Below are 12,772 nucleotides of genomic sequence, written 5' to 3' on the forward strand. Positions count from 1 at the left end.
TCACAGTCTCTTTATTCTGGATGGAATTGTGGGACGCAGCTAGACAAGTCCATAATACATTAGGTGAGAAACTGGTTGTCAAGTCAGGCTTCAAAGAGTTATAGTAAATGGGGTTATATCAGGCTGGTGGCCCATCACTGGTTGAATTCCCCAGTGCTCAATTTATGGACAAATGTTTTAATAAATAAATTAGACACCAGAAAGGAGTGTACCTTAAATATGTTTGCAACAATACTAAACCAGGAGGACACTAAACTGGGAAGAGCTGTTGATTCCCTTAGGGGTAGAGAGGTCCTACAGAGAGACCTTGATAACCTAGTGGGCTATCACCAACTGTATGAGATTTAACAAGGAAAAGTGCCAGATTCTGCACCTAGGGTGGAGTACTCCTGGTTATACATTCAAATTAGGCAATGAGAGACTGGAGAGCAGCCCCATGAAAAGAGATGTGGGAGTTTGGGTTGATGGCAAGTTGAAGATGCCTCGACAAGCAGAAAGGCAGACGGTGTCCTGGGTGCATGAAATACAGCATCGTGAGCCAGTCAGAGGAGGTGATTGTCCTGCTCTGCTCTGTGCTGCTACAGACTCACCTGGAGTAGTTTTGACCACTCACCTCTGTGCAGTTTTGGGCACCAAAATATAAGAAGGGCAACAGACTCTTAGAGTGTGTCCAGAGGAAGGTGACCAAGATAATGAAAAGTCGTAGAATCATAGAATGGTCTCTTCAAAATATTTTTGAAGAGACCTCCAGGCTCATCCAGTCCCAACCCCTCTGCCATTGCCACGGGCAGCTCTAGAGGACATGTCTTAAGAAGAGCAGCTGAAGTCACTTGTCTTGTTCAGCTTGGAGAAGAGATTGCTGAGGGGTAACCTCATCACAGTCTACTACTTCCTCAAAGGGAAGACCTGATCTCCTCTCTCTAGTTAGCAGTGATAGGGCATGGGGAAATGGAATGAAGTTGGATCAGAAGAAGATCAGATTGGACATAGAAATGGCTCTTCAGTGAGAAAGTGGTCTGCAACAGGCACCCCAGGAAAGTGGTCATGGCATTAAGCCATGAGTTCAAAGTTCAAGAAGCATCTGGATGACATTCTTAATCGTTTGGGTTTGTTTTAGGTAGTCCTGCAGGGAGCAGTAAGTTTGCCTCTATTATCCTTATAAGTCCTTTCCAATTTGAGATGTTCTGTGATTCTATGAAATAAAGCTTCAGATAGTTTTTTGATCACAGCAGAGGAAAAGCTTCTGCGTTTTGCAGGTAACAAAATAAAATTCTTTGAAGAAAAAATTAATATTTATAACAAGACAAAAACCCAAAGTAATCAGTTGCCACTATTTAGATAGTCTTTATCTTCCCTTGAAAATAAAAGGCAATTTTCTAAATGGACAGAAAAGAGTTGAGAAAAAAACCCCACACAGTTAAAACAAAATGGTCTTGAAATCTGAAATGTATTAGCTATATTATCTGTAAATCTGTTTTCTTTTTAACGCTGATCTTTGCTAATCAGTGCTTCCTTAAGATGACATTATCTGGTGGCTTTGGCAGTTCCAAGAATGGCTTGCAGTGTGCAATTTCCAAACAGGAGCAACACTAAATTAATGGCTAGAATAAAGAAATCATGGTGTTGCAGAATAAATAGGGTGATAATGAAGAAAACCTTTCTAGGAGCATGATATTTCCTGGTGTTTATGTTTAGTTTTCACAGAAAGAGCCTGGTATGATAAAAGTATTGAGTAAATGTTCCTTGCTTTTTGATTTCACTTTGCACGCATTGGTCTTCCTCCCTTTTAGTAATATGTTATAGATGCCTGGTCACTTACCAGTTATTGGTTTAGCTTATCATTCAGATTGCATATGCTAATTGTTCTATCAGCTTACCAGGAATTTTGTTTTCACTACTTCCATGTAATATTGTAATTAATATTCTAATTTTGGTAGTTACATGTGGACTGATTTTAAAGCTTTTCTTTTTGTCCTAAAAATATACCACAATGTTTTACCTTTTCCTTTTTCCAGGCACCCTGCCAATCTTTCTGCTTTCCATTCCAGTGACTGTAAAATTAAGTATTGCTTTTATGTGATAAGCCATGGGCTGGATGCACATCTGTGAATGCTGTGTGTGATTTCACCCCAGGTGGCTGCCAAATGTTACCAAAAGGGAGGAGCAGCTGAGAAGTCAAAACTGGTCCTGACACACGACGCTGTTCTCAAAGTGCATGCAAAGAAAAGCAGCCCAAGGTGGGGTATCAGTGCAGCTGAGTGAGTGTCACTTTGTGGAGCAGAGGATGAGATTCACACCCAGCTCTGGGACCTGACTGGGGATGCTGGAGAGCAGTGCAGGAGGGGTGTCTTTGTGTGTTTGTGGTTGGCAAAAGAGATTTAAGGAATTGGAAGGTCTAGCACTATAGGATCCAGGGCACTGCTCCCTCTAGGGAGTAGTGGAAGGGCTGTCCAAATGAAGTTGGCCCTTGCAAGGGCTTACTGGTTCTGTGAGAGAAAAGCAGCAGGATTTGCATTACATTAAGAGGCTTTACATCCATAGATATAGATATGAGAACATATGCCATCAGCAGTGCTGATGGCAACTCACTTTGTTGAGTGAATATGCTAATCCCATTGCATATTCACTCATCAAAGGGGAGGGAATGGTGGTGTGCGTTGTGGCAGAAAAGCTGCTAGGAAAAAATGAATTTTGGAGTAAAATTAATGTTACAGTCATTTTAAACTAAACAAGCAGGACCAGATCTGAATCAAAGGACGGTTTACAAGGAACAGATTTTGAGATGAATCATATAGTTCATGATTTCAGCTGAGTAGAATAGCTCAAGAGTTTGACAGGGGAGAGAGTTTGCAGTTTCCTGAAGAGGCTTGGAAACTCTTTGGGGCTCATTTCAAATAAGACAGGAAAAAACTTAATGGAGAAAGATCTAAACCTAAGTGAATCAGTTCCTGTTCATGCTGGGGAGACCAGAAACTAGCAATGATAGCAGAATGGGAAAGGAATGACTAGATCAGAGGAAGCTGGCACACAAGGGAGAAGAGGAAAGATCTGAAGAAATGCTATTACTGGAGTTAGTTGAGATTTTATAATTTTTAATTTTCTGCTTTATATTAGTGGCCCTGTTTAGAAGCATAAGGATGCTCACAAAATTTCATGATTATAGAGAAATTGTTGATGGGACCGATAAAACTTTTTCTCAGTTCACTGTGCTTGTCAAAAGCTTACACAAAATTTGAGAAGGAATTTGGTGTATTAGAACATGTTGATGGAACATATGTAACAATGAAGCTGCCAAAGTTGAATTATTTTTTTAATAGAGGTATTAATGCTGGGGTAAAAAGCTTTTCATGTGTTCTATATGAAATGTTCTTTACAGTTCTGATTCTCTAGGCTTGAGAATCATCAATTGAATCTAGATCATGCTGCAGTGATACCTGGAAGGCTGTGATTGTTTGATCAGATAAAACAAAGGCTGAGAACACCTTTGCTTGTGTCTCCAATGACGTTGGTGCTAAAGAGCAGAAAGGAGAGAACAAGTTAAGGAAAGAAAAGCAGTACAGAATCACAATAATACAGTACAGTATATTACAGTATAGTAATATATTAGATAAAAAAACTCAAAAGAATTTTTTGACTGTCAGAGCTGTCATATATTGGAGCAGACTTCTGGACAGAGCAGTGTCAGCACAAAATACAATTATTTGTAAGATCATAACTCATCGGTTAATGTATTAAGAATAATGTGTCATGTCTTGGTTAGTTGGATTCAGTGACAGTTCACATGATCCTAAACTTAATTTGGATGTTAGTGGTAATTTTCTCTTACTTTCTACAGGGAAAAACAGATGGAATATATGACGTTGGCTAAAACTTACTTGGAATGTGGAGAACCAAAACTATCACTAAAATGTCTGATTCAATCAAAGGAGTTCCGTCTTTGTGCAGAATTGTATAAAAAATTAGGAAAGGTATTAAATCCTCATCATATCACTTTCCTTTTCCCACAGAATTTTTTCCTCTCCTATTACTCAGAAAGTAATAGTATGTTTTTGTGTCATGGTAATAGCAAAACTAAATAAGCTCTTTAAGCTGGGCTGTTTAAAAGGAGTAATTTGTCAGAGAACAGGCAGAAGAGAAATGAAGTGGAGCATGGTGCAATTATGCAGGCTGGCTTTATTTCTTTGACTTTCCTCAAATATCATTATCAGTCATTTGCAGTCAAAAATTAGTGAATGACTGATGTAATGAAACTTAAGCTGTTGCTTCATTCAGTACTCTGATGATACTGAAACTTCATTGATAACAACCATTTAAATGGAACCTTAAAATGTGGAAGGGTTAAAGCAGTGTGCTAACAATATGTAATATTTTTATTTTCATTGTGTTTCTACTAAAAGAATGTAAAGTGATTGTGCCCAAATATTTGAAGTTTAAGATACAACGTTAGTGTTCTCATTCTGCATCCATAACTGTTTTAATTTAATACTATTCATTCTGAGAAATCTGTAAATCAGCAGAAGCGTGTGTAGTGTTTTCTAACAACAAGCAGAACTGGGTGGATAAAATTATTTTGAAAACCTTATATAATACCTTTCATTTTATACTCTAGTTTTTCAGACACAAATATTCTGAAGTTTTTTTAAACAATCTCTTCAGTTTTAGAGATGGTTACTTTAATATCTATTTGATTTTATTCAGATACTTTAATTACATTTTATTAAAGTGTACATCTTTATGATTCACATGATGGAATTACAAGATTTATTCCATGCATGTAGTTTTGACTGTTTACAGCACTTCAGTTTCATTATTGACTTCTGCATTGCAGATGAAAGATGCTGCAGTTTACTATCAGAAAAGCCAGTGTTACAGAGAAGCATCTGAATGTTATGAACTAATTGAAGAGTTTGATCTGGCCATTAAAATGTATTGTCAGGAAGAACTCTATGAAGAAGCAGCAAAGGCAGTTGAAAGGTATGTCTTGCAAGATGGTATTGGAATATAACTCTTTTGCATTTCCAAGTTCCATATAATGCAGATGGTTCATTGAAAAATTTTCAGAAGGGTTTTGTCTGCTGGCTTTGTTTACATTACCTTTAGTAATGGTAACTGCTGTTTTAAATGATTACAGCTTCTTTAATATGTAGAGATTGTTTGATCAAAACATTCAAGCATTAAAGTTACTTTACCAACAAACAAGTTTTTAAATCATCCCCCCAAAACATTAATGGAAATTTATCAGCATAGACACAAAAAATCTGCACTACCACATTTATTATGAGAAAGATGATAACAAAAAAACTGATGATAATTTACTAATCCAACAGGAAGAAGTAACTCATACTCAGCATGCAGGAGAGAATTTTTCATAAAACTGGCTTAGGGGATACATCAATAATTTTACATCAGCCATTAATAATTAATTTCTGAATATTCTGAAGTGCATGTTATGAAAGATTCAACCAGGTGTTTTGCTCAGACAATCAATAAGCTACAAAGTATATGCAGATACATACAGATGCTTGAAACAATTCTCTCTAAACTGACAAGTTTATGTAAATTTTACAGAATATTGTGTATTGACCCTTGGAGGATTCACTGAAAATCATACTTTTTTATAAATAGAAGATTAATGCTAATAAAGTGCGTTAAAATTATTTGTGCATTGATTTGACAGTGTGGAAAATGCTTCACTAATGTTGTAAACCTTGTGATTTTGTTTGTACCAAAAGTTTTAATACTCTTGATTCTGACAGCCTCACGTTGTAAGTAGCTTCTTTCTGTGGATCTTTTAAGGATGATGTGATGGTCTTTCACCTGACAGGCATATCGCATGAAACAGTTGGCCTTTTTGTAGAAAGGGTTTCTCGGGGAAGCTGTTTGTTTATTGGTTTTGTTGGTTTTTTTTGGTTTTTTTTTAATTGCAGTACTTTTTTTGTCTTGATTTGTAATCTGTGTCAGTAAATTGATGTATGTATTATTTCAGATATGAAGATATGTTGAATGCAAAAGGACAAATGTCTTCCAAACTGTCGTGTACAGCAAATCAGCTGTATTTAGAAGCAGCTGCAAAATACCTGAGTATGAACAGGACTGAGGAAATGATGCAAGTCCTCTCAAAACTGGATATAGAGGATCAGCTTGAGTTTCTGAAGTCTCGTGGTTGTTTGCACCAAACAGCAGACTTACTGAAAAGGAAGGATCGCCAGGAGGAGGCTGCGAAGTTAATGAAACAGCATGGCTTTGCCCTGGAAGCAGCCAACCTGACGGCTGTAAAAGAGTTCCGCGCATCGTGTTTGCTTGCTGAAGCTCGTGCCAGGCTGAGTCGCAGTTCAGAAACACACCTGGGGAACGTGGAGAGCATTCTAAGAGAAGCCCTTGAGCTTTGTGAACAAACTGGGCAGAAGTCTGGCATTGCTGAGGCTGTGTTTTTGCAGGGAGCTCTGAAAGAAGACTTCACGAAGCTGAGCAATGCGTACTGTCAGTTCCTGTCTCTGAATCATTCTGCTGGTGCAGTTGAAGCTCTCTTTGCGTTATGTCGCTGCAGCACTCCTAGCCACACCATCCTCTTCATGGCAACACGTGGCTTAATGGCTCTTCTGAGTCTTGTTAGTGGTCTGAAGAAAGCAGCCACCAATGCAGAGAAAGATATGGTGAAGTTATGCTTTGCCTATTTTGGGATTGTCCCAACAGGTGATAGTTGCCAGGTGTCTCAAAATGAAGCTGAACCCATTATCAAGTTTTTGTTAGACAAGCAAAGTCTAAAAGAGAGGAAGGTGAAAGGTGATTTCTCAGTAAGCACAGAGAAAGTAAAATCAGCTTTGAAGCAGCACTTGTTGAGCAGGTTGTGTTTTATCACCCGTGAGTTACTGAGCAAGAAGTACCCAGATATTTGTATGAAGTTCATTGCAGGTTTGAACTGTGAAGATAAAACCTGTGAGGGTTACCACAGACCCTTGTTGCGTCATGAAGCAAGGACAATATTTCAGTGTAAAATGCATCTGGTGGCAATAAATGGACTGTTGTTGGAAGCCACGTGCACTTTCCCTAAGGAGTTACTGAATCAGTGCAAAAGCTTTGAGGACATTTTGACTTCTGACAAATATGCATCATGTAAAGCCCTCCTAGGAATGTTTTTTCCTAATCATTTTCATTTGAGAATACTGTCTGAGAATCCAAGAGCATGCAAAGAAATACTGCAATTCAGTAGTGTTATTTCCAGACCTTGTAGAGAGATGTTGAGGAAGTACATCACGTTTAAGTTTAATAATGAAGACATTGCAGCCAGAAGAGAATCAACTGACTTGTGGCTAAGTGCCATGAAGGTCCTTATCTTATCTTCAGGATATCCTGAAGAATTTGAGAAACTTCTTTTTAAAGAAGAGGATAATTATAACAAAGAGCTAATGTTTGCTTTGGCGAAGGCAAAAAGTTCCCCAAGGAATAAAGGCCAGGAAGAAAAGACCAAAGGAATAGAGGGCAGACATGGTATGTTGCTACCTGACAAGAATGCCGAAAATGCAGGAAGAACACACTTGTGCTTCATTCGGCTTCTTGAAAATTCACTTGAGCAATTCTATGTACATAAGAACCCAGAAAACTGTAAAAGATTTTTTTTCCGTTTCATGAATGTCCTGATCAAGAAATGCACAAGGTACCTGATTCCAAGCATAGGAAACACGGTGATGTTGCTGGAATTCCAGTATATTCTGTGTTGTGCTGTCCTGATGCGTCTTGCCAAAAGCATTACTCTCTGCCTTCCAAAGAGTTACATTGCTCTCCTTCATTACTGGGAGTTTTTGTTCAGACACAAGGACCATTACAAAGAACTTAAGGACACATTTTCTATTATACAGGAGTATAGACCGCAGAACACAAATGCAGCTGTATACTATTTCAGATCTCATCTCTGTTATCTAGCAGAAGTCTTGTGTGGTGTTCATGGGAGGTTCAATGTCCTCCTGGATGCGTTCGGGGATCCCGACTGCATAACTTCAGGGGAGGCTGAGCGGACAGTAGTGCTGTGCTTGGTGATGTTACTGAATGCTGACCAGGTGCAGAGTTCTAAAGATAGATCCCTCTTACGCCGCCTCTTTCCTGAAATCAAGGCCATGCTGGAATCAATGAGAAAAGACACTCCCTCCAAAGTACCTGAAAGATTGCTGAGGGTTGTGGAACAAGTGGGTAATGCTACACATGTAAGAGAAGTTGCTGCAAGCCTGCAAGAGCTGCTGACAGAGAGAGATGAAGAGCACTTGGTTGACTGCCGCTGGAAGTGGGACACTGCCTACAATCAGGGGCATCCACCCATACGGGGCATCCAGTATGAACGCGTAAACCTTGACAGATTTTTAACCTCTTTGGATGAAACGGAATATGCTGATGAGCTGGAAGAGGAATTTGAAGAGGTTCATTGCTTAGAGGACCAAAAGGATCCCCTGGAAGTCATTGCACTCAGCAAGCAACAGAAGCAAGAGCAGAAAGCATCAGCTCGACGCCATCTATATCGTGTTTTCCATTTAATTTCCCTTTATGTGAAGTGGAAAAGGAAGGCCCGCTCCAGAGTTCATCCTGTTGCAATGAAAGAAGAGGAATTTTTGTCAGAGATATTCAAAAGAGCAGATATTGACCAAACCCAGTGTGACCTCTGTGGAGTCAGATTCATCCAAAGCTCTGAGAACTATTTCAGCCGGTCAGAGAGCATGGAGGCAGACAATTCTGAACCTCTGACACCAGCTGAGAGCAGTGGGGAAGAAAAGTTGCACGCAGAAGGAAATGCAATTTCTGTGGCCAGTGAGGCCTATATGGAGCACAGGAACACGGAAGAACACACAAATAACCATGCTGCCTACAGACACTATGCTGAGTTTTTCAGAAGAAACATAGATCCAGTAATACACGATGGACTGGAAGTAGTGGAGGCCATTACAGAAAGGGATTACACCCGTGACCATTTAGCATATAAAGAAGGTTCCAACTTATGCCAGAGGAAGATCAAAGAGAATATTAAAAAAATTTCAGATGCAGTAGAGGAAATCTATGAGAAAAAAGCCTGGTCTAGAGGTAGGACCTTTCCAGTTTTCTTTAAACAATTTAATATGTCAGTGTTTGGCCAAACTGCTAGACCTGGCAAAGCTCCATTTGAAAATCTTAATGTAGTAAAGAAAAAGGTATTACCAGGTTTTTCAGGTAGCTGATAAAAAGAACTGAGAGAGCTGGAAATATTCAAAATACATTCTAAACTCTTCCAACTTAATGAATTACATAGTAGAGGAAAAGTGAATGGTATTGAATTTTTACAGATAGTAAATTGAATTTTACATGGTCATGATGTACTATGTTCTCTGAACTTACACAGTTTTACAGCAACTTTGCAGTTTTTGCTGACAGGTCATCTTTACTAATTTTTCTATTGTTTCTGCTGTTTCCTTTTTACTTCTGCTAGCCATAGTAATTTGGAATCACAGGGGTAGCCTGGTGGGAGTACTTGGAATTTTTGACTAAGGGTAGCGCTGATTATTCTGCCCTTGAACTGGTAATTTTACTAGGGCTGAGCAAAAGTGGATACTTTAACACAAATCTGTGGTGTGTCAGGTACTCAAAGGCAACATTGGTATTAAAAAGTTTAGTAATTTTTGGTGCTTGAGAGACATATTTTGATATTAGATTCCCCACCCCCTTATATGCTTAAAGCATTATTCTATGCTGATTTTTGCAAGCAAAATTGAATTACTGAATGAGTGGCCCAGAAGCAAAATTGTTTAGTATACTTGCTTTGGAAAAGTGACAGCTTAAATCTTAACATTGTTACTGGCTTCACTGGTAGAAATCCACCAATCCTGTCAAACTGTCATTTTGCCTTTGATGTCTGACAGTAGTGAAAAACTGTAGCACTTGATATGTTCATCAGCTCTGATCAGTGAAATACGTTAAATTTGTAACTAAATGTTAGGTTGTGCTCTTTACATGTAAGCTTTATCTTTACTCCTAGTGGAAAGTTTCACATATAGATGAAGTCCATGAAGTTTAGCTTATTGTTTACTTGACTTCCTGCTCAGTGAACCATGATAGTGATGAATAAGATGAAAATAGTAGGCTTAATTAGGTAATAGTGGATTTCATTATGACAATTGCTTGGTGAATGTTACCTTGTTATTCTACTCAGTGAAAATCTATAGAGAGAAATTATTTTTTTCTGAGACTACTTTTCCCTCTCTTTATAACAGGCATTTTTCAGGTTCTTAATGATGCAGTTCAGCAAAGACTGCACCATTTTAGGTCCATGTTTGACTTTGGTTCATATAATTTCAGAGAGATAATGAAAGTCAGGAATTTTATAACCCAAAAATAAAATAGGATGTTTTCAGGGTTCAGATGTAACTCAAAAGGGGCAGCACAAGGATGTAGAACTTTTGTTCTGATAGTGCTAGTAATGTTAATTAGAATGGGGAGTAATACATACATCATCTCCATCCCCATTAGTGAATTATCCTAGTGACCATGACTTCTGGGTTTGCAGCATCATCATCCCACATGGCTCTGTGTAACTTCACTTTGTGCTTGACTTTTAGCTGCTGTCCATTTCTCTGCTAAGTGTTCTCACAGAATGTTAACTGTGCTCCATTTCAGCTGAAGAAGTAATAACCAGACACGCCAACAAATTGATTGACACCATTGATGACGCTCGTAAGTGGCTGAAGCAAATGGACTCTCACAGGATAACAGAAGAAGGTATGTTTTAAAATTGCACAGCTTTCTGAGCCCACTGCTGTCCAGTAGTGGTCTCTATGTATCACTACAGTCTCACACTCAGCAGCATTGTGGATATTCACTGACCTTTGAGAGGCACTCCCATGGGGGCATTCTGGAAAACATGAGATAACCAGGCTTTCCCTCAGTGGCTCTTCAAAGCTGAGCAGCTGGATGCAGGGTGGCCAGAGTGGAGCAAGATTTCTCCCTGGCCTTCAGTGGATCCCAGCCTGATAAAGGATGCTTGTATTTGTTCCTTTATTTTCACTTCCATTTCTCTTGGTTTCACACAAAAAGTAGCATACATTGATGCAGACTATGGCATCACAGATCTCTGAGGGCAAGTTTAAGACTTCATTGTACCTCCCTGAATGCTCATGTTTAAACATACATTTAGGTGGTAGGATTGCAAGAGTTGGCAGCAGTGAAGTGGTTAGACTTACAAAATGGACTGTATGTAAAGCATTAGAGTGTCTCAGTTTTAGAAAAAATCGGTTGTGATAAAGCCTTGGGCAGCCTCTTCCTATTCCAGCAGATACAGTTAATAGGAGAGGGTGTGCTCTTGTAGTCTCAAAAGGAACCTTATGGTCTGTCTTGGAAGTCAGCAAGGAAATGTAGTGTCTGCTGAAACTGAATCTTGAGACAGACTTCCTAGAAAAGTCTAAGGAAATAACAATAGAAACAGATTTTCAGTGTGAAAATTAATTACTAGTGCTGCAAGTGGCTTAGAGGTTGCTGCTTCATTGCAGAGGTCTTAAATCTTAAGCACATTGTCATATTAAGCTAAATACTTCTTAAACATGATTATGCACATATGAAGGTATATTGTAACAAAATATACAAAATAGCAGTAACATAGCTTGTCATGCTGTCATGCTGTTAAGAGAAAAAGGTGTTGGGGTTTTCCATTCTGCATTAATTTATTGTTTTTAATATAGGCTTGGTGCATGATAAAGACTTGGAAAATGAAGTGGAAGATGAAATTACGGCTTTTGAAGAACTTGTCCATAAAAAACTCTCAAGGAAAAAAGGAAGACATGGGAAACTATAATTTGAAAAATTATTCCAGATGACTATTTTATCCTCTTAATAATCTATGTTTAGAATGAAAAAAATTTAAAAAACATAGAGGGATGGGATCAGAAATCAGAAGAGTCTGAAGAAAAAGAGCAACTTCTGTTGTGTTTTATTTTGGGTTTTTTATTGCTTGTATTGTGTCAGAATAATTACCTGTGTTATGATAATGTAATTGTTCAAAGCTATGACTGGACCAATTTCCTTTCAAACTTATGTGATAGCTTAAAACTAACAAAAGCCAAAGAAACAAGCAAGTAGAAAAAAATGTTAATGTTCTGATTTATCTCAGGGGTGTTTTTCCACTCAGTCTTTTTTTTTTCTTCCTTGCATCACTATTCTTCTGAGCTGGAGTCCTCAGAAAAATAGATAGATTATTTCTCTGATTTTAAGAGTCTTTGTATGTTTAGAACTTTTTGAGTCTTCAGGTGAGATATTCACAGTATCCCTCTTTTCTATTTTTATAGACATGAAATCTCTAAGCACATTCATATTTCTGACAGTGTATATTCTTCTGATTAGATAGGTATGAAAGCTAGGGTTGTCTTTTATTTTATTAAGTTTTGATATAAACTTCTACCTGTACCTATTGAAAAATGGATAATCCTAATTTTAAAGAATGTTACACATTTTAAGTGCTTTGTAAGGTTTAATTATAAGGGGGCTTTTGATACGTTTTTGTAATGTATAATGTTTTTATAAAACCTGTAAAATTTTTAAAATCACTTGATCTTGTCTGATTTTTTTGAATGCTTTCTGAAAGCTGTATGTGCCTGCATGGGTGAGATTTGTAAATTGGGTCCAGAGTGTCACTTCATTCTGATGGAATCTCAGTGTGTCCAGGATATTGTAGTGTCCTGGTTTAGGCTGGGATAGAGTTAATTTTCTTCTTAATAGGTTGTACAGTGCTGTGTATTTGAAATTAAGTTGAGAATAATGTTGACAGCAC

At 38.1% G+C, this 12,772-nt stretch overlaps 1 protein-coding gene across 2 annotated transcripts in view; it reads left to right on the top strand.

Annotated features, from left to right (window-relative positions):
* TRANK1 (tetratricopeptide repeat and ankyrin repeat containing 1) overlaps window positions 1-12,548 on the top strand; it is a 51,155-nt gene extending 38,607 nt beyond the window's left edge. For both annotated transcript variants that reach the window (XM_030229909.2, XM_050970743.1), the window contains exons 19-24: window positions 2,134-2,237; window positions 3,836-3,968; window positions 4,829-4,974; window positions 5,987-9,063; window positions 10,630-10,731; window positions 11,688-12,548. In XM_030229909.2, the coding sequence (XP_030085769.1) occupies window positions 2,134-2,237; window positions 3,836-3,968; window positions 4,829-4,974; window positions 5,987-9,063; window positions 10,630-10,731; window positions 11,688-11,800 (3,675 nt within the window). In that variant the 3' untranslated portion in view covers window positions 11,801-12,548. The remainder of the gene's footprint in view (window positions 1-2,133; window positions 2,238-3,835; window positions 3,969-4,828; window positions 4,975-5,986; window positions 9,064-10,629; window positions 10,732-11,687) is intronic.
* The last annotated feature ends 224 nt before the right edge of the window (window positions 12,549-12,772 follow it).

Source organism: Serinus canaria, chromosome 2, assembly GCF_022539315.1.
Source record: "Serinus canaria isolate serCan28SL12 chromosome 2, serCan2020, whole genome shotgun sequence".
Classification (NCBI taxonomy): domain Eukaryota; kingdom Metazoa; phylum Chordata; class Aves; order Passeriformes; family Fringillidae; genus Serinus; species Serinus canaria.